The 21,370-nt window shown below is 61.4% G+C and overlaps 1 protein-coding gene across 2 annotated transcripts; it reads right to left on the bottom strand.

The window, feature by feature from the left end:
* Positions 1-853: 853 nt before the first annotated feature.
* On the bottom strand, positions 854-20,992 carry STARD3 (StAR related lipid transfer domain containing 3). 2 transcript variants are annotated; one of them, XM_075443618.1, is made up of 17 exons: positions 20,904-20,992; positions 15,241-15,520; positions 12,244-12,321; positions 11,890-11,967; positions 11,746-11,799; positions 11,526-11,643; positions 11,081-11,210; positions 10,828-10,958; positions 10,308-10,406; positions 9,526-9,581; positions 8,648-8,740; positions 7,195-7,257; positions 6,024-6,119; positions 5,396-5,475; positions 4,897-5,001; positions 3,492-3,585; positions 854-1,766 (listed from the first exon to the last, which is right to left on the bottom strand). In XM_075443618.1, the coding sequence occupies exons 2-17, from the start codon at positions 15,454-15,456 to the stop codon at positions 1,662-1,664; spliced, it is 1,596 nt and encodes a 531-aa protein (XP_075299733.1). In that variant the 5' UTR covers positions 15,457-15,520; positions 20,904-20,992; the 3' UTR covers positions 854-1,661. The 2 variants fall into 2 exon arrangements, with proteins under 2 accessions (XP_075299733.1, XP_075299734.1); XM_075443619.1 differs by lacking the exons at positions 10,828-10,958; positions 11,081-11,210.
* Positions 20,993-21,370: the final 378 nt, after the last annotated feature.

Genomic DNA, 21,370 nt, shown 5'->3' with positions numbered 1-21,370 from the left:
TGTCGATGGCTTCATGGGTGCCCGCTGCCAGCACGGTCACCCGCTGCCACCCCTGCGCCGGCCTCGCAGGGCCCTTGGGGTCCCAGCCCCCAGGGATCGGTCATGCTGGGGGAGTGGGCAGCAGATGCCGGCCGTGGGGACCTCCCAGCCGGGGGCTGCGAACAGACGGGTGCCAGTGGCCGGGGCTGGTGTGGCTGCCGGTGCTCCTGGGTGGCCGCGGGGGTCCGACCCGTTCCAGCAGCCCCTGGCCACAGTGGTGGGGACCTAATAAATGTTTATAAACATCTGCAGGGTGGGTGTCAGGAGGATGGGGCCAGACTCTTTCCAGTGGTGCCCAGCGACAGGACAAGGGGCAACGGGCACAAACTGGAGCAGAGGAAGCTCCAGCTGAACCCGAGGAAGAACTTCTTCCCTCTGAGGGTGCCGGAGCCCTGGCCCAGGCTGCCCAGGGAGGCTGTGGAGTCTCCTTCTCTGGAGATATTCCAGCCCCGCCTGGCCGCGGTGCTGTGCAGCCTGCTCTGGGTGACCCTGCTTGGGCAGGGGGTTGGGCTGGGTGACCCACAGAGGGCCCTGCCAGCCCCTGCCATTCTCTGATTCTGTGGTCCGGGGAATCACCCAGGGAAGGCTTCACCCGGGTTGACGCCGCAGATGGCCCACGGTGATGCCACCGCGGCTTGGGGGTCAGTGACACCCAGGGACAGTGACCGAAGGAGCCACGAGGAGCCACCCTCTGCACCGGGGGGCTTGAGGGTGGCCCCAAGCCCGTGGCCCCCCACGCTGCAGCCGTGCTGGCGCTCCTCCGGGCTGTCACTCGCTCCGGTTGCGACGGGCACGCAGCAGACGCTGGGCTGCAAACGGTGCAAGGCTTTTAATTCCGAGAGGCGCTGGCGGGCACAGGGGGCCGGACCCCCGACAGGCAGCGAGCCAGGGGGCCGATGTGGGTGCTCCCCCTCCCCGCAGCGCTGCTGGCACCAGCCCCCGCGCGCGGGCAGCTTCGCGCGGTTTCCATTTATAGCAGAGAACACGGCACCGGCGCGCGCAGGTAGAAAGAAGCCACACTCGCCCCCGCATCCCCCCCCCACACCCCCCAAAAGGGGTAAAAGTCTCTGCACAAGGCGAATCGCCCTCGGCTGGGGGGAGACGAGCGCAGCCAGACCCCCAGGGGCGGCCTGGACAGCCCGAAGCAGTGGGGAACAGCCCAGGGCTGTCCCCTGCACGGCCCCCTCATCCCCTCCTGCGGGGAGCTGGGGGGGGGGGCACAGCCATTGGGGGGATGGAGGGGCTGCCCCTTTGCCCCCACGCACGGAGGGGTTGCGATGGGATGGTCCTGTGTCCTCACCCCAGCGTGGCCTTCTCCTCCGGCCCCTCTTTCTCCTCGAACTGGGGCCCAAGTGCAGGAGCCTGGGGGTCCCGGCTGAGCCCTCAGCCCCTGCTCGAGGGGAGGGGGGACCCAGCGGAGGGCAGGGCAGGGGTTTGGCACACAACAGTCCGTGGGTTCAGGGCTCTGTTGAGGCGGAACCGTGGTGGGAGAAGGAGCTGAGCAGCACTGTTAGTACGGGGTGGCCTCTCCCGGGGGTCACGGCGAGTGTCCGTGCCCGGCTGTCCCGCGGCCGCAGCAGCCGGAGGGCAGAGGAATGTCCGGCGAGGGCAGGTCCCGCGGCTCAGGGCTTGCCGGAGAGCTCGCCGACCCGCTGGCGGAGGTGGAAGACGAACTCGAACATGGTGGCAGCCAGGCTCTGGTGGATCAGGTACCGGGGCAGGCGACCCTGCGGGGAGACGACGAGCACGGAGCCGGGCATCAGGGCAGCACCGAGGCATCGCCTGGCTCAGGGCTGGCACCCCATCCCATCCCGGTGCCGCCAGCCCGAGCCGAGGGATGCGCAAGCACCGCAGCGGGGAGCTGCCGCTTTCCAGGAGCTGGCTCCGGGGGAGGAACTGAAAAACGTTTTAATTTCCCTAAAAAAGCCCTGCACGACTCAACCCCAACCGCCTCAGCCCGCGCTCTATTATGTGAGATGCATAAAAAACCCAGCCCTCGCCTCTGCGGGGGAAGGGAGCCGAGGCAGCGCTGGGAGCAGTGCGGGTCCAGGGGCAGAGAGGGGGTCCTGGGCACAGGCAGCTCGGGCAGGGAGGGCCGGCCGCCGGTCCTGGGGGGTCAGGGACCCCCCCCCGGGATGGGGGTGCTTCAGCAGGGAGGAGGCAGGGACCTCTCCCCGCAGCAGGTTTTCTCTGTGGCAGGAGAGCGTAGCAGCACCCATCCAGGGGCCGTTTCAGACGAGCTCTGGGGCGAAGCTCCATCACGGCCACTCACGCTCGCGCGATTCTCGCCCTCTGGCGCAGGAAGGGATGAGCCATGTGCTATAAATACCTCTCCAGGGCCAAAGGAAATGGCAAGGCAGCGGAGCAGAGGGGCCTGGGCACCGGCGGAGCCCTTCGGGAAGATGCTGGAAGCAGCCGACAGGCGCGTTATTAATAGCTCGGCCGCTACGGCATTTCTCGCAGCAGCGGAGGCAGGCCGTGGGCGAGGGCTCTCCGGCCCAGGAAGCACAAGGAACGTCTTTCCTTTCCGAGCCCCACCTCGCACAGCCAAGTGGGTTTATTATCCCCTTCCATCCCGCTCGTTATGGCGGAGAGGAAGTAGCATCGGGGCCAGATCCGTGAAGGGAAACACTTCTCCGGGGCAAAGGGGCACAGGCTCTGCTCTGCCCCTGCTCTGGCTGCCCAGACCCTTCCCCACGCGCGTCCCGAGGCAGGCGGGAGCTGCTCTGCTCTGTGGGGAGGGAGGGCCGTGGGAGGGGAGGGGGCCGCAGCTTTGCAGCAGAGCGCTGATGAATGGAGCCTTTGTGCTCGCTGCTGCAGCGCCGTTACCACGTCAACCTTCAGCGGAGGAAGAAACGGAGCCAGCTCCGCTCCCCGCATCCGCCCGAGCCCGGCTCCCTCCAAGCACTGCCTTTTGTCTGGGCCAGCAGCAAGGACGCGACACGCAGCTCCGCAAACGGCCCCAGAGCTGGGTCACGTCCCAGGGCCGAAGCGCCTTTCCCCGGGCGGCCGTGGGAGCGGGGCACGCAGGGGTGAGAGAATCGCCCTGCAGCCAGTTCCTGGGAGCAGCAAGCAGCCAGGCAACACTTCACATGCCCAATATTTTCGGTTCCCAAAGAGGATAAAAACCTCCTCTCCTCCAGTCCTGCACACAGAGATGCGAAACCCCTAAGCGAGACCTCTGCCAGGTAAGGGAGAGCTTCCCCACCTCACACTGGGGCAACTGCAGGGACAGTGAGGTGATTTTCAGGCAGCGTTTAAAGCTCCACCAACAAATCTCAAGCCCCTTCAGGGCAGCCTTTGGTAACGAGCCGCTTGCAGGGACCGCAGCCGGTGGGAGCGGCGAGCAGGTCCTCAGCACGCAGCCCGCGCTGCGCTGGGGCTGCTGGAGAGCTCTGCTGGGGACGGGATACAGCCGCAGCGCTTGTGCATCAGCAAACAACCGGCTTTACCTTCAGGTCCGTGTTGAGAATCCAGATGAACGTGCAGACCCTGGGGTTGCTGGGACATTTCAGCACGATGAATCCTCCGGGCCCGTTCTCACCCCTGCAGGGAACCGAGAGTGCACAGTGAGAGCCGGGGCCGGCTGACACGCCGTGCTGCGGGGTGCACTGCACCGACCCCCCATGCTACCCCCTCTGCCCGGCAGCGAGGGCTGGAGCCCGGCGGGGTGCGAGCAGACGTGCAGCGTGCCTGGGAAGGTTTCTGCTCTGGCTGCAGGCACACGAGCAGGCACGACAAGGCAGGTTTCCCACAGGTGCCTTGGCAGCGGTGGTGCCGGGGCTGCCGCAGGGCTGCGGGCTGAGAAGCAGCCGCTGCCCCTGGACAGTGCCAGCCCAACCGACACCGGCTCTTCACCGCGGGGAGGTTTCCGAGGCACAACCCTGTGGAAATGGGTGCAAGGGAGCAGGGCGCAGGAGAGCCGAGCCGCCAGGGAAACCCTGCGCAGTCAGGACAGGCTCAGCACGGGCAGCATTGTCACTGCAGCCCCCAGACCCTTCCTCGGACCATCTGATCCGACTCGGAGACGAGAGCTTTGCTCACACACAGAGCCCAAATACAGATTTCCCTTCCCTGTTCAGGAACACGCTATTTTTTGCTGCATACATTTCTAAAAAGATTTTCTAGGCCCTGAAGTCTCCAGCTCTTAAATAGACTGAGGCAGCTGTAACGGCTCCGAGTTAAAATGTCAATTACTTTAACCAGATTATTAGGAAAAACAAAGTCAGTGCGCGAAGTGGCACAGCTGGGCCCCAGGCAACAGAGCAGACAGTAACAAGGAGTCCTTGTCTGATGAGACTAACCCCGCCGAGATCCATCACCAGCCGGGCGAAGCTGTCCCTTCGGAAGGGGAGAGGCCAGAGACCTGCCGACGCTTTGGGAGCCAGTCCATCCCGACGCAGCTCGTTTCACCCACGGGACCACCTCTCAATGTCCGCGGCCTTTAAAGTCAGTAAGTGACTGGCTTACGAGAAGCAAAAGGCATCCGAGAGGCTCAAAGCGAGCCGCAGTCAGCTGCTCACTGCCCCTCAGAAAGAGCAGCTGGCCCTGTTTGGGAATTAACTGTTACATAAACAGGATGCGGACTGGGCTGGGGTTTGTGCTGTTACTGGTCGGCACCTCCACTCCCCTGAGCAGCGAGCTGGGAAACGCCCGAGCAACGCTGAGCGGCACAGAGAGTTTCTTTAACAAAGGAAGAAGAACAAGGGAAGCAAGGTTTAGTTCCACAAATAGATCAGCTTCCTGCGAGCGCTGCCAGAAAGACAGCAGGGTTCTCATTTAAGTGGCGCTCTGCCCTCAGCTCAAGCACAGTGCGTGTCAGATACCAGCTAAGAAAAACCAGAACCTGCCTCTTACCTGACATACTTGGAGAGCGGAGGCTTCAGGCTGTGCGTGGTCGATATCCCCGAGGAAACGTACCTGTCTCTTCTTCTCTCGATCCGGCGCACGTTCACAAAATCCCTAAGCAAAGAAAGGGCGCTGACTGCTTTAAAATGGGCACAGGGCTTCGAAGGAGCAGATCCTGCTCTCCGGACCGCTGGGAAAGGCTGCGGCAGAGGTGTGTCAACACACGGACAAAGCACAGCTTTGTTATCAGGGAGACTGACTGACGGAGACAGATTTTGAGCTCTGAGACTCCTGCCAGAGACGTCTGGAGGAGAATTCAGGGGCTCCTTGCCTTTGGGAGCATTGCCCGCCCAGCCAGCCAGCCCTGCCTCGCTGACTCGGGGCGCTCACAGCAGCGACGAGCGGCAGGGCCGGGGCAGAGCGCTCTCGCTACAGTCAGATGCGTCTCTCTGTGTTTTAGGGGGGTATTTAGGGGCTCGATACAAAACAGATCGGGCAACAAACTGACCTTGGGGAAACGACACCGCCTGCGGCCCCAGCTGCCACGTCGTACGAGACGATTGTGTTGTCTTCAACCCGCTGCAAGATCTGGGGTGAGGAAGAGAGAGAAATCCTCAGACTGTGCCTGCAGGTCTGCACGTGCCAACAGCTGGGCGATGCAGACCCTCCCCTCAAACAGCCGCAAGATTCAAAGCAACCGGAGCATCCTTAGCAGCTGATTTGAGGCTGACGAGGACGAAGCCTTTGGCAGTGTGCGCACAGGTTCGTCTCCTGCCCTGGGACTGGCCCCTCTGCCTTTCGGGGCGGGGGGGCATGGGCGCTGCCTCCCGATCCCTGCCACACCGAGGCCACACAACACCCAAACCCTACCTAGCAAAGGCAGGCTTGGCTCAGCCGCTGGCCCATCTCCCTGCCCACCTCATGGGCTTTTGGATAGGCACACGCATGCAGCTGGCTACCGCAGAGCATTCGGATCGTACGGATGAGCGGCGGAGATTTAACGCCTCAGTGACTCGGATCCAGCTAAGCTCCAGTAGGGCCTGGGCACCGCCGACAGCCGGTGTTGGACTGGGAAGCTCCAGCTCTCCGCTCCAAGGAGCTCCTGTGATTAAGCCATCTTTGTCCGGCACGCTCACCTGGCAAGCTGCCACTGTTCTGTTCCACAGGATCATCTTCTCAGGCTGGAGAATAACCTCCTGGTAAACCGTTTCAGCAGAGCACTGCAGGAAGGCCTGAGGACAGAGCCAGAGCAGTTAGCCAGTCCCCCGCTCCACTTTGCTAAGGTTATTTTTAAGGAACGCAGGGCAGATCACAAGGAACAACTGGAATAACAGAGGAGGGGAGCGGCGAGGCTGGCCTGGCTCAGGCACATGCCAAGGCTGTCACCCCTCTGCCCCAGTGCTCTGGCTCCCAGGGGCCCAGAGGGCACACGTGAGGTCGGAGAGGACAGAGCAGACCTTGGGTTTCGGCAGTTGCTGCACTGCTGCCCGCCGAGGTCCGTGCCGGTGCAAGAGAGGGCCAGCATCTGTCTGTAACACGGCGAGACAGACGGACCTTGGGGCTGACTCAGGCCGGCTCCTCTGCCACCCTCACCCCACTTCATCAGCAGCTCTGCTGTGTGCACGGTTGCTTCGGGAAGCGGCCGAGCAGCTACTCTGAGCTGTGGCACAGACAACATGCATTTCTCCACGTCCCCGTGGGACAGGAGATCTTTGGAGGCAAACGGTTAATGCAGTAAAGTGGGACCATCCAGCTTTTCCCCGCGAATACGGAGCTGCTCCATCGGCAGCTCCTGCCAGCAAGGCAGCATATGCACTGGAACAAAGAAAAGCCACCGCAGCACCAATGCTTCATTAAAGCGTGGTTTACAGCCAAGCCACTCCAGCGAGAGGGCACAGAGCACGGCACTTCCGAGCAGCTCTCCTCAATGCCAGGCGGCAGCAGACACACGCTCAGCCCTGGTCTTGCTGGCAATTAGTTGCAATTAGCCTCCTTGGTCAGATTAGTCCTAGACGCTGGGGTTGGAAGCGAGTCTTGCAGTCACCTGCTCCCACTTCTACCAGCAGAGACTGGGGCCCAGCATATTTGCTGGAGAGTTTGTCTGCCAGCCAAGGGGCTTTCCTGGAGAGACTCCCTAGAGCGTGCAGCGCAGTTCATCTGTCTCAAGCAAAGAGAGCATGCTTTGCAGCCTGACCTGTCCTGCCAGGGCCAAGAGCGAGCGTGAAAGCTGAGCTGTGGCTCCGAGCAGAGCAGCCGCTCTTTGCCTGTACCACACAGGCCAAGGAAGTGAGCCAGGAAGGTTCTTACCTTTAAAATAAAGGTCTTGCCATGGAAAGGTATTTCAAAAGTGTAAACAACATCACCAAAGTCCTGTGCAAGAAGTAAGAAAGTTACATTTTTGTTAGCAAAAAGAAACTGCTTTTCTACAGGCTAAAGTCTGCTCGGTTGCAACCGCTGCGGCTGCAGGAGCCGTCCTGCCCCGTGTGTTGTTCCGGAGGACCCTCAGCCGCCCCCCAGCCCCCCCCCCCAGGCAGCGACCCCAGCACGAGAACTGCGCTCGGCACGTTTCAGACGCACGTGCACAAATTTCCATAAACAAAACAATATCCAGAGCGGCAACAGTGATGAGACAGAAAAAGAATCCGCCCCGTGCCAGCCTGCAAACTCCACGTCAAGGTCAAATTCTCTTTGTAGCAAGCTACCGACACCAGGGTAAGAGAAAGGGGTTAGTTTGCCAACGCTGCTGTTGTTACCTACATCTGAGAAGAGACTCCCTGGAGGGGCTAGGGACGGACAGATGATAACCTTTCATCATTAGCCCCGTGTTAAACTCTGATTAGTCTATTTAAATCCATCCCCCTTTGGATAAAGAAAACAATCTGCCCAGCTAGTTTGGCATCAGACAATGGATCACTTGACAGGGGAATTTTAAACACCAGATGAGACTGCAGTTTGCAGGACTCTCACCCCAATCACGCCGCGAGCCCACGAGCAGAAAGCACGGTTGGTTTTAGCGAGCAGAGACACTGCCCCTTTCTCTCCACCCTTTGGAGAGAGAAAGGAGCTCTAGGTACCCCAGAAAACTCTGCTGTAGCTCAGAAAACGAGCCAGCGTGGCGAGGAAAGAGGGAGGGCAGGGTCTCCGTGCTGCCCAAAGTAGGAGGTGCAACTTGCAGACCCCTTTGGCAAAGCCGCAGCAGAAAGGCGTAAGGCAGCGACACCTCCCCGACTTAGACTCCAGCACCCACGAGGTCCCTGTCCTGGGGAAGGGGGGGCACAAACGGCTTTGGGGGTGGGAGCAGCAGTCTGTGCCTGCTCCCACGTGGGCCAAAGCTGCCCCGAAAGGCCAGACCCCAGCTTGGCTTGGCGTCCCCGGGGATGCTGAAAGGCACCTTGATGCGGAGCAAGGGCAGGAGGTGCAGCAAAGGGGCCCTCCAGCACGCCTCCGCTCCTCCCCACGCCGGAGCCACGCACCCCAATGCCTACCAAAGGTGAGCTGCCCGCCTGCTGTCTAGGAGGAGGAGTGATGGGCTCTCTCCTGTCAAACAGGAAGGCAATTAAACGTCTAATTAAATAAGAGGGGATTTTACATTTAACTGAACTGGAATAGATTCCTAATTCAATCAGGTAATTGTAACGCTTGTTAATTTTTCATGTCGCAAGGAGGTTTCAAAAGCCTCATTTGTCCTCCCGTTTTCGCTAAGCCATCCGTGCTTGCTGCCGGCAGCGCTGCCCGGCAGGCGGGGCGGGGGGACACTTGCATTGTTCTTCTCGAACTTCCAGTTCTCCTCCTGGGCGAGGATTTGGTCCACAACCTCCATCGCATCCTTGCCTTGTCGGACGTACTCTTTCTCCTAGGAGAGAAGGGAGCATTTCATTCACTGGGTTTGCGGAACGCCTGAGGTGCGTGTGGAATGCGTGCTACCCCCTCCCAGGGCTGGCAGAGGGAAGGGGGATATCTCCCATCACCACACCACAGAAATCTCTTAATTTGGGTCACGGAGGCCCCATTGTGGAGCTCAAAGTCACGCTCCCCACCCTGGCTTGTATCCACACACCAGCTGCGTCTACCAGCGAGTCTCCCGCCTTAATGTCAGGGTTTCCAGCAGGCAAAGGGCTATGAGATGCCCAGAGCTTCCTTCTGTGGAGGTGCCAGAACCGGGGCTCAACGGCAGCAGAACCACTTGGAAAAGAGCACAGAGCAGCCTGTGCCCAGCCAGGCTTCGGGGAGGCGAAGCACCGCCCTGAGAGCCACAGTTCAGCGGGGACGGCCGAGGCGACGTCCTCCTCGGTACGTGACCATGTGACCAGGGACCAAAGAGGGAAGAGGGACAGGCAGGAGGCAGAGCCAGAATCACATCCCCGCGGGATGCTGCGGGGAGAGCGCGCAGCCCTGGGGAGGTGGGCTGATGTCGGGTGTCACCCAGAGGACCCCTCCCGCGGCGGCCACAATGCCACCAGTCCCGGGGCACACGGGGAACAGCCTGGTGCCGAGAGGCAGGCAGAGCCAAACTGCCCCAGAGCAGGAGTCTGAGAAGTGAGGGCCGGCAGCCTCTGGTCAGAGACTCGCTCAGCCCTGGATCAGCCCGAAGCCAACGGGCAGGGACAGCCGGCCTCAGACCATGCTACTGCTCTTTACCTGAGCTGTCAATGCCTTCCTCCCTGCACCTTCCTCGTCCGACTCGTTGTCTGACCCTAGGGCGGAAGCACACAATTAACACACAGTTGATGAAGACCCCGCTTGTACAATCTCCCTCTGTCCTTCTCGCGGGGGACAGCCAGCGTCCGATCCCTGCGCCCTATCCGACGGGAAGGGCTGTCAGCGGGGACGGCCCCGACACAGCCCCGGTCCTGCGTCCCCAAATGCCTCCGCTGCTCTGCTCTCCAGGAGGCTGAGCACGAACCGGGTGTCAGCTACACTGAGACAACTGCTCCGGCTGACGGCCCCTCACAGGGGAGGTCTTCGGAGCCAGCACGATGCAGTGTCACAGGGCAGCGGCGTGCTGCCAGCTCTTATCCTCACCTGCCTGTGGCAACTCACCCCCGTGCCCTCATCCTGAGGACAGCATTTTTCAAGTCCTTTAGCCACAGCGAAGAGCGTTTAATCCCAAGACCACACAAGGCTCCAGTTTCCCACAGAGCTGAAGCCAGGCGTGCGGGGCTGAGCACGACTGCTCCGCAGATGGCATGGAGGGGCCACGGCCATGCCCACCCTGCCCAGGCGCAGTGCGAGGAGAGGGGAGCCCATTCGGCAGTGTCAGTTCGTGGCGGCCCTGCCACCCACCGCTGCCAAGGGCCGGGATAACGAGACAGAGCTTGGGGAAGAGGCGATTATAGAGGTGAGGAGACACAGGAGGAATGCCATGAGGGGAACAGGCTGCCAGCGAGGTGATGGCAGAAGGGGAGGAGAGCATGTCTTACCTGCGAAAGACTCTGGCGGGGAATAGAACTGCCCCTCGGAAAGGGCTCCGGGGTAGAGCAGGGGGCCGCGGGAGGCTGCAGCCTGGGCTGCCAGGTACCCTGCCAACAAAAGCACGAGGTTTTACACACATGGCACCCAACGCTTCAACGCCAAGGGGTCCTGGGGCCCCCACCACGGCCAGCCCGACTCAACCACCCTCCCAGCCACTTTCTTCCAGACACAGCTGGCCTTTTCGCGCTGACACCAGCCATCCCACAAGCTTTTCAGTTCCTATTGCCTCATCTTTTGTTTGAGACATTTTATCTGCATGGAGATCAATGGGCTCTTTTGCCTGTCAAATCCAAAGGCGATTAAGCATCTAATTAAATAAGAGCTTCCCCTGGAAGCAATTTGGAACCTGAGCCTAATCCAATAGAGGCATTAAACACTTGATCATTTTTCATCTTCAAGCTTCCTTGCAAGACCCAAACATCCTCTGGTGTTTTCCAGTCAGTCGGTGCATTTCTGATGGAGCCTCACCTGACAAATGCTCCTTCGCTGACGTGCCATTTCCCAGCCCTCCTTCGTCAGCTAAGCCTGGGAGAGCGACAAACTCCTGCTGCTGCTTTAGCAACTGGCAGCCACGCCAGCCCAGGCTGAGCACCCGCTCCCTAGAAGGACCCCGGGAAGTTACAGGTGCCCGGCACCGCAGGGTCATTTGTAAAGCATTAGGTCAGACTCGATCTCCGTTTAGTCTGACCTCAGCGACCAGAGGCTGTAAAATTTCACACACCATAACTCAATGCCGCGCCCCTGTAACGCGCCTGCCACTGAAGCAATCCTCTCCGAAAGGTCTCCAGCCCAGATCCGAAGACAGATATCCAGAGACGGAGAGTCCAACAGTCCGCCTGGCACTGGTCCCACTGTTGCAAAACATTTTCTCTGATGCGGAGGTGAGCTCTGTTTCCAACACGTCTGGCTTCAGGATCCAGACATTGGGGAATCTGGCACATTTTTCTCCACTCAATTAAAAGATGCTTTTTATAATCTGGTCTTTTCTTCCCCTGAAGGGACTTATATACCATAACAGAGTTGAGTCAGGCACTCACCGTCACAGCCAGCCTGGAGATCACTTCTCCATAAATGTCATATCTGTCAAGGTGCTGCCAAAGCAGCAGAAACCCCAGGCCGGGGACTCTAACCTGTCAACTCCTACCAGAGCGGAGCAAAATACTCACATCGCTCCTCTTCTGCTTCCTGAGTTAGGACTTTAAAATCCAAGAACCAAGTCTCCAGCCAAGCAATGACGAATGAGACGATAGGAAGCAAATAGCCGAAAGCCCCTTTGGTCAGAAGCTGCGTGGAAGCAAGCAGAAACCACAGGGAGTTTACACAAACGGGAGAACGGCAGCATCGAGTAATCACCAAGCAATCCCCCGTGAGCCCAAGGAAACCAACCTCAGAGAGGATGACCTTCACAATCAGGAAGGCACTGGATACCAATGTAGTGACCTGAAAAATAAATTTACCTATCTCAGATCCCTGCACACTCCGGGTGGAGAGAGAAAACTAAAAACAGGAAAGCAAAAATTGCCTTCTTACCGCTATGACCCACCAGTGGCGCAGCTTTACGATTGCATAGGCCAGCAGCAACACAAAAAACCGAAAGAAAGCCAAGACCTTTAAAAAACAAAAAGCCATCGACAGTAGTCACTGCCCTTGTCCCTCTGCCAGGCGCTGGGAGGACACAACCACGGGCCAGCTCCCGAGGACCTCGCCACCGAGGTAGATGGGGTCAAGGCTGCAACCTGCCCAATTTCACTGAGCCAGGAGAGAGGCAAGGCTGTGGGGCGACCCCAGCCCCCGTGGCATGCGGACCCTCCCCACCCAGCCTTCGGCCACGCCAGCCCCAACTCCAAAGCTGTTTCCTCACCTGCAGCAGTCTGGGATACTCACAAATATATCAAAGAAAGAGGTCTTAAACTTGTACTCAATGATTTCATTCTCCAGGTTCTTCTGAATGCCATCCTTGGTCTGAAGGGGAGACAGGAAAGCAGAAAGCTATTGAGTGCACTGATAAGAAACTAATGGCAGAAAGAACCCGTCCAAGCGGTGCCCAGAGGTTACCGCTCGGTCAGGCTACGCATCAGGCATACAAATGCCTGCCGCGCGCACGACGCGGGCTCCTCCGCCAATGCGGGACCGCGGGAGGATACAACAGCCCATTTCACCCTTGGTTTCACACCGAGGAGCGCGAGCCGGGCAGTCAGCGCCGCAGCAGCACGCGGGTACATTAAACACTTCTGCGTGGGGGCTTGCGAACGCTGAAAAGCCGCTCCTTCGGCTCAGCACATCCAGCGCCACCGGATCACAACTCCCACAGCCTAAAAGCCCTCGGTCGGACAACTCCCACTCCTGCCCACCGCTTCCACGTGTGGCTTCAGGTGACAGACTTCAGGGGCACGGGAGGAGACACGGAACAAATTAAAAACCACAGGAAACCGCTTCTCTAACACTTTCAACAACGCGCCAAACAAAGCGTCTTCCACAGCCGGACAATCAAAACATCCCCCCCGCGAGGGCTCTCGGGGTTCACTCCGCAACCCAGCGGAATTTCAGCCGCGACCGTCCTCGCTGCGCAGAGCACCGAGGCATCCCCTCGCCCGGCTCCCGGGCCAGCTGGCTTCCCACGGCTCACAACAGAGCCGAGCTGCCCGCAGGACGCCTGACGGAGGAAGCCAGCCGCAGGTCCAAACGCACTGGCAAAGGGGGAGAGGGAGGAGAGCAGGGCGAGGGACACGCACAGACACAGACTGCAGGGAAATCTGAAAGGGGCAAAACCGCTTCCCGGGATGTTGTACGGGAGTGTGGAAAAAGCTCACAGGAGAGCTCTCTTGCCTCACCCCGAGACAATCTGGGGCTTGACAGCCCGGTACTTTTGACACCATAAATCCTGTTCTCAGGAGCCTGGAATCGCTGTTTATGAGGAAGCGAATGGCTCAGGTAACTGGAACAAATGCTTCACCTTTAGGCTATTGGTTTGAACGCAGCCCAGCTGGCCTGGACGCCGGTATAGGCTGACAGCTGTTTGATGATCTGTGAGAAACAAGTTGGTGGATCTCAGGCCAGTTCTTGGCAGCCTGGTGTCCTGGCACCCTCTCGTCAGACAGTCCAAGGACAGAAGAGGCAGCCATCGGGAAGCAGTCCCTCTAGGTCAGGGCTGGTGCTTAATACGCAGGGAGAGCGGGGCACCGCGGTTCCGCACTATTGCTTTATCCGATCGGCAGTTACAGGACTCATGCCAGCCAGCTTTGCGGAGCTGCCATTGAAAGCCTCTTCCCCACACCACGACTCCGCCACGAGATGCTGCAGGAGGAATGGGACGCAGGGAATGCTTTGAATTACGACTTCTGGGAGGTGTTTTTGGTTTAAATACAGGCCACTGCCACGAACAGGGAAGAAGAACCGTCTGCGGCATCGCTCTGAGAGCAGCGAGCTCGCAGAATGACAGTTTGCAGGCAACAGACATTTAACAAGGGCCAATTTGCTCAGCTTATCTTGCAGCGAAGGAAACCGTTTGATAAAAAAAGCATTAGTCATTATATAAAATAGTTTCTCTTCATAACTAGGCAAATAAGTTGCCCTAATAGCTTTAAATATGCAGCATCTCGGCTCAGGGCCCAAATATCAGCAGTTAGTCACCCATTAATGGCTACCTGCAAGACCTACGCTCACAATCACCCTGGTGACTGCGCCGGCAGATCATCTCCCCGGGGCTGGATTTTTTGATTTGTAGACAGCACCTCTGCAGAGAGCCCAGAGAACAGGGACGAGAGCGGGAGGCTGGGGTCCAAGCCGGGCGTGCAGAACACCATCGGCATCGCTGGAACGCTGGCCCAGAGCTGCTTTTTCCTAGTCGGGGGGTGGGGGGGGAGCACACAGGGTCTCTTCAGGCTCTCGACATCGCGCGGCCGGCTGCAGTGGGCAGGGCGAGGGAGCTGCTGGCTAAGACAATCTGTTAAGCGCGGACGCTGCAGGAGATAAACAGGGCAGAGATAAGAGCCGCTAAGCGAGCGCCGGATCCGGTGCTGACAAATAAAGGCACTGCAGGGCTGCGTGCAGAAGCGCCGGGGTCTATCTGTTCATCTGGCCTCTCTGCTCCGGTTGTTCCATGGGAGGACATGTAGTACCCAAAACCCGCCGCCAGCACGGCTGAAACTAGTTGGGACCAGTTCAGGAAAAACAAAATAAAATAAAATACAGCCCAGGGAGTAACTCTGACCTGATGGGACCGAGGTAAATAAGCTGGATTTCCCTCCTCATTGCCACAGCTGACACACTGAGCAAACGCCGCAGCCTGCGCAGGTGTGACAGCCACCGCAGAGGACCAACACCCTCGCGTTCCGTGCGCTGGAGCAGCATCTCCGGCTTTCAGGAGCTGGGAGTGGTAGCAGTACGTTGGGACCGAAGCTCAACGCCCCTTCTGTCGCTGCCCAACAGCTGGGTGGGCGAGAGGAGGGTCCGCACACCCTGCCTCGCGCCTCCGACGCTCCGAGAACAAGACACCGCAGCAAAGCCGGCAGCTGCTTGGCAAACCCAGCAAGCAGCTTCGCTTGAGGCAAGGGGAGCAGGAGTGAAATTTGGCCAACTGCTCAACCCGGCGATTCCATGGGCCCTAGATCTCGTTACACTACACCACACAGCGCTACACGCGACGGTGTTAACGACCCTGGACAGCCACGGCAGAGCCCGGCTGCAGGAAACGAGCTGGACTTTAGTTTACACTCACTGCAGCAGCTTCTCCGCCGGCGCACATCAGCAGAGTGCTGGGAAGAACAAACAAAGACTTGGCCCAAGACTTCTGAAACGGAGCAATTAGCGCGGCGGGAACGGAACTAAAAAAGCACAGCTTAAAAGGGCAAAGACTCCGCGGATCTGCTTCCCCCAACTTACGTTCAACTCGATTATCCACAGCAGAGAGATGAAGAGCAGGTCGAAGGTGACGAAGAGGCAGAAGGTCCTCCTCACATCCGAGATGGCTTTCCTCTTCTCCCGAGAGAAGTAGCAGTACGGGGAGAAGCCCTGGCTCTGGGAGAGCGACGTGCTGATGGACGCAATGGCCGGGAGGCTTTGTTCCAGGTCGTGCTGCAGGCCTGTCGGCTTGCTCATCCTGGGCCCAAGTGACTTGGGTCCTACGTCAACTGGGGCAGCATCTGCCAAGTCAGCGCGTCACCTGTGGGGAGACACGAAGGGGACCCTCAGGCCGCGGGTCTCCAGATACCCCTTCTCCTCTCCCCCTCTGAAGGCAAACATTCCTGTTACCAAATCAGATCCTGTCTGTTTTCTACAATTCCCGAGGGAAAAGGCTGCCACAGAGCCTCCCTCTCTGCAGCGAGGACATCCAGGGCTCACCCGCCTGCCCCGTCTCACCCTGGCACCCCACGTTCACCAGCAGTGGCAGGGACCCTTCCTCCCTCTTGCTCACTGCAGGGAAGGAGGAATCGGCTGTGAGAGCCTCAGAGGGTCTGCAGAGCCACGAGCAAGTGTCACTGGGACCCGAGGCAGCCACCCAGAACACGCTCGCAGCACGGCGAGCCAAGCTGGCAGCTACAGCCGGCGGCCAGGGCAGCAGATGGCAAACCCCGTGGAGATGCTGCAGCAGCAGGAAAAGGGGCCTTGGGGTGTTTCCACGGAGGTCCGCGATCCGAAAGGGAGAAGCCCCCAGGATCCCGAAGCCACCCCAAGCCACAGCTGCCTCCTCTGCAGGGACGCAGGGGAAGCTCCCAGGGACTCGACATTCTGCACAAGGCAAACTGTGCAGCCTCAGGAGCCGGTCATCCCACCGGATCCCGTCCCCTCGCTGTGGGAGTGGGACGCCGGGGCTTCACGCCCGCCTCCGGCCAAGCAGGAAGGCTGCAGGGGAAAGCGCTGCCCCGCGTCCCGGCCCGGCAGCTGGCACCACCGGGCACACAACCCCCACGCCAGCGAGGTGTTGAGCTCTGCAGCCTGTTTTCACGCAGCCCGTGCCAACCATTGTATTAAAATTTTTCCTCTCCGTCAGCATCGCACACGAGGGCCACGGTGTTAATGGACCGTGCAACTAAGCACACGCCGGAGACAAACAAGGAAAGCGGATGCCAGAACAGGTCAGGCCAGGGATCCGCCAGTCCCCGGCTCTGCCGCCTCCCAGCCACCCACAGCAAAGGCACAGCTACGAGGACTCCGACACAAAATACCCCCGCGCAAGGACATAGTGCCCCCCAAAAAAACAGATTCTTTGCTGCATCAGCCACTGCCCCAGCAGCTCTGCATCCTCCAGCATCCGAGCGAGGTTTGCCTACGGCAGATCACACTTGCAGCTACCGGCAGGCCGCAGCCACACAGTGTCTGAGGGGAAAAGCTCCAAGGCCGGGCCCAGACCCACGGGAAGGGGCAATCCACGGGGCAGGGGAAGCCAGGGGTGCTGCCAAGCCCCACCGGACGCTGGAGCAACTGATTCACAGCCTGATTTTGAGCAACCTTGGGTCCCTGTGCCAGCAGCTTCTGTGTCCCAGCCCCCGGGGAGCGCTGCGGCTGGGAAGGGAACAAAGCTGGACTCCTGTCAAGTCCCCGCGAGTCTCTCTCGGAGGCACTTCGCAAGGAGCTGGAAGACTTGTCACTTCGGATCAGCTGCAACGACCGCGGCCCTTTGCTGCTCTGAGCGAGGGGCCCATCTCAAACTGAGGAAAGTTACAGACATCTGCGAGCACTAAATAATACATCGCCTCATGCACGGGCTGCCTGCACCTCGGCGGCAGGGCGTCGCCGCTGCCTCCCCTCAAACACCATTTTGCACTTAGGCAGCCCCCCACAACTTTCACAGCGCTTTAAGATCACCCTGAGGCTCGCCGGCCCCGCTCTCCCGCCACCAAGGCAGCGCCGGGGCCACTCTGCAGTGCCGGGGACATGGCGGAGCGCGGGGACACGGTGGAGCGTGGCAGCCGGTGAGAGCCGTCGTGCCACTCAGCCAGCCTAAACCCACCTGCCGGTAACACCCAGCCTTCCCAGCGAGGTTTGCCACTGCTTCGGAAGCACGCTCATCCCGAACCACCCGGCGGGAAGGACTTTACCTTCAGAGCACCGCGGGACAGAGTAGGGTTTTTCCCCTCTACTCTGCCCTGGTGAGGCCCCATCTGCAGTGCTGTGTCCAGTGCTGGGCTCCCCAGTTCAAGAAAGATGAGGAGCTGCTGGAGAGAGTCCAGAGGAGGGCTACGAGGATGAGGAGGGGACTGGAGCATCTCTCCTACGAGGAGAGGCTGAGGCAGCTGGGCTTGTTCAGCCTGGAGAAGAGAAGGCTGAGAGGGGACCTTCGAAATGCCGATAAATATCTGCAGGGTGGGGGTCAGGAGGACGGGGCCAGACTCTTTCCAGTGGTGCCCAGCGACAGGACAAGGGCCAATGGGCACAAACTGAAGCAGAGGAAGCTCCAGCTGAACAGGAGGAAGAACTTCTTCCCTCTGAGGGTGACGGAGCCCTGGCCCAGGCTGCCCAGGGAGGCTGTGGAGTCTCCTTCTTTGGAGATATTCCAGCCCCGCCTGGCCGCGGTGCTGTGCCCCCTGCTCTGGGTGACCCTGCTTGGGCAGGGGGTTGGGCTGGGTGACCCACGGAGGGCCCTGCCAACCCCTGCCATGCTGGGATTCTGTTTTGCAGAAATATTTTAAGCCCAGATGAGGCCCCATAACTGGGACTGCTCCGTCAGGCAGGAGAAAGCTCAGAGCAGAAAGAGCAGGGGCTGGATCCCAGCGCGCAGAAATGTGCCTTTTTCTGGGTGACAGATAAATTATTGAGCGCCCCGGTGTTGTATTATGCATTCAGACATCCTCCGCAGCCCGCGCCGCACCGGCTGCCGAGCCGTGAGCCGCTTTCGGAGGCTCTCGAGCAGCGCAGCTCCGAGAGCCAACGCGACAGGCCGGGGAAGCGTGAGCAGCACACGCTGCCCAGAGGGACACCCCGGGTGACAGCAATGCAGTCCGAAGGGGCACCCGCACCGGGGATCCCTCAGGGCTTTTCTGGTTAAAAAGAAAAAGGGTCTCTCACGACTCTGAGGCAAGATTTGGTTTCCTTTTGGTGGTGAGAACTCCTGTGCCGAGCATGAGCAGGAGAGAGGGGCTGCGGGGATGAGCGGCGACACCACCACTGGCAGCGAGCCCACAGATCCCAGCGGGAAGCCAACGTGCAGGGCAGGCGGGCGGTGAAATCCCGAGATGGCAGCAAGCACCAACACCCAGTGAGCGCTGCCAGAGGTCCAAACGCCGCCATCCCCGCACCGACGGGACGCCGGGCACCAAAACGGACCCAGGAGCTGTGCTGAGGCACGTCCTGTCCCCGGGAAAGGCCAGAGCAGCCCTGCAAAGCCCCAGCATCAGCCCTTTCCACTCTCAGCTTCTCGATGCAAATCACAAGCTTCTCATTAGCACGCGTTTGCATGTTAATGACCTGTCTTACAGCAAGAAGCCTTTCCATCTTGTGACACTGCTTCTCCTTTCCTCCTGCACCCCCGACTTCCCATTAATGTGTCTTCTCAGCTCACATGACAGCTTCAGCAGTGAATTCTCCTGTCACCTCTCCCAAGAGCCGCAGCCTATGGAGCGAGCGCTGCGCCGGGAGAGAGGGCACCCGGAGGGCGAGGGGACGGGGCCTTCGAGACACCCCAGCTGCGGGTGTTCCACCGGGCACTGACACGCACCCAAGCTTCCCAGCTGGGAGAGACGCCTTTGAAACAAAAATACTGAAGTAAAATAGACACTAAACCTCACTCCAAAGAACCCACGAAGTGACCCAACGGCGTCAGCAAACCACCGGCCGGGCCCCGCCACACACGCGGCCAGGACCCACAGGGCCGAGGCCGTTTTCAAGCACCCCCGGACGCGGCCGTGATCCCACAGCAAGCGCTCGGCACGGGGCTCCACAGCAAGCTGTCCCCGCACCCCCCCGCAGCTTTCCCCAGAGCACTGTCAGGGCTGATCCGAGCCCGGGCCTGCGCTTGGAAGGGTCACCGTGCCGGCCTCGTTACCTGCCGGCTCCTGGCAGCGAGCAGAGGAGAGGGGCTGAGGGGCCACGGCCACAGCGCGGAGCGATGATGGGCATCGGGGCTGCGGCTTCAGCCTGGCCGCGAGCGGCTGCCTGCTCAGCAGGCCGGGAGCCGCTGCTGCCCGGGTTCGGCGTCCGCGGGCACAGGAACCCCCGGGGAGCCCGTCCCCTCCCCGGCACCGCAGGCAGGGACGGGGAAGCTCCGTGGGCAGTGTGAAGGGTGCCTTTCCCTGGAGCCACCGGCTGTTTTCACTTGCCAGCCCTTAGTCCCAGGCCCTCACCTGCGAGCCCTGCCCTGGGCAGCCCGAGCAGCAGGATCCTGGCATGAAGCCCCTCGGTGCCCGCCGTGCCCAGGGCAGGAGCAGCTCAGCCGTGCGCTCGCCGTGTCCCGGGGCGCAGCCCATGCTCGGCCATCGCTCCCCCGTGCCGCTCTCGTCTCCTGCTCGACACGTCAGGGAGCGGTGTCCCACCAGCTCGGGCAGCATCGCCGAACCCCACAGCGTCCCCCACTGCCCCCACCCCACGCCCCCTCCTCGTCACCGTCACACCTGTTCCCAGAACACCTCAACAGCGATGCGGCCCATCACCCACAGCCCTGCTCGACGCAGCTGAGGCTCCGGTCCCAGCCCCTCTCCCACCCCCGGGGGGGGCCGCAGTGGGGGCCAGACCCCCCACCGAGCAGGCGGCGAGGTATGGCCCTGCCGGAGCATTCCGGGCCCCGGGAGCTGCTGTGGGACAGTGCTGGTCCTGGCTGCTGTCCCCAGGCTGGGACCGAGCCCCCGGGCTGCGACCGAGCCCCCCACCCCATCTACTGTCCCCGGGCGGGGACCGAGCCCCCGGTCCTGGCCGCTGTCCCCGGGCGGGGACCAAGCCCCCCGCCCCGGTGCCCGCAGCCGCCGGTGAGCTTCATGCGGCAGAGCGGGACACCGAGGGCGCGACAGAGCCGGGATCACGGAGAGGCTTCGGCCTGCGGTGCCCGTGGCGAGCGGGGTCCCCGGGGCCGGCACTGTCCTCCCCCGGAGCTCCGTCCTGCCCTGGGGGCTCCGCGAGGACCCCCAGCCGAAGCGGCGGGGACGGGCTGGGCACCGTTCACCAGGACCCCGACAGCCCCGGCCCCGAGCGGACCACGCCCCCGCCCCGTTCCTGAGCCCCCGGGGCCGCGGCCCGGAGCGGAGCCGGTCGGTGGGGCGGAGCGTCCAGCCGGCCCCGCAGGCCCCCCCCTTCCCCCGGTGCCCGGGCCCGGAGGCGGCTTCGGGGGAACCCGACCGGGCTCGGCGGCGGCTCCCGGGCCCCAGCGCCCGGCGGGGCTCTGCCGGGGAAGCGTCGGAGCGCCAGGCCCGCAGGCTCCGCGGAGCCGGGAACGGGACCCCCGGGGAGCCGGGGAACGGGACCCCCGGGGAGCCGGGGAACGGGCCCCGCATAGGGACAGTCCCCCCCCCCCCCCTCCGGCGGCCGCGCTCCGGGCCCGGGGACGGCACCGAGTCCCCGCCGGGGCCGGGTGAGGGGGTCCCGCCGCCCGCGCGCAGCCCCGGGCCCCCCCTCGGTACCTGCCGCCGCCCGGTGCCGGGTCCCGCCGGAAGCAGACCCCGGCGCGAGCCGCTTCCGGCCCCGCGCGCGGCGCCACCGCCACCCCTGACCCCGGAAGGGAAAAGCCAGAGCGAGGCTGCGCCGGCGCCGACCACCGCCGGCTGCGGCCGGGGGGTGGATGGAGGGCAGATGGACCCAACGGGGGGGAGGGAGAGACCATTCCCCACTGGGGGGGATCAGTGGGTCTGGGAGGGACCATTCCGCTCGGGGAGTGTCAGTGGGGCTGGGAGGGACCATTCCCCATAGCGGGGGTGTCAGGGGTTGGGAGGGACCATTCCCCATAGCGGGGGTGTCAGGGGCTGGGAGGGACCATTCCCCATAGGGGGTGTCAGTGGGGCAGGACCATTCCCCATAGGGGGGATCAGTGGGGTTGGGAGGGACAATTCCCCATAGGGAGGGGGTGTCAGTGGGGCTGGGAGCGACCATT

The sequence above is a fragment of the Opisthocomus hoazin genome, chromosome 26 (assembly GCF_030867145.1).
Source record: "Opisthocomus hoazin isolate bOpiHoa1 chromosome 26, bOpiHoa1.hap1, whole genome shotgun sequence".
Classification (NCBI taxonomy): domain Eukaryota; kingdom Metazoa; phylum Chordata; class Aves; order Opisthocomiformes; family Opisthocomidae; genus Opisthocomus; species Opisthocomus hoazin.
This window is presented reverse-complemented; position numbering and strand designations above follow the sequence as displayed.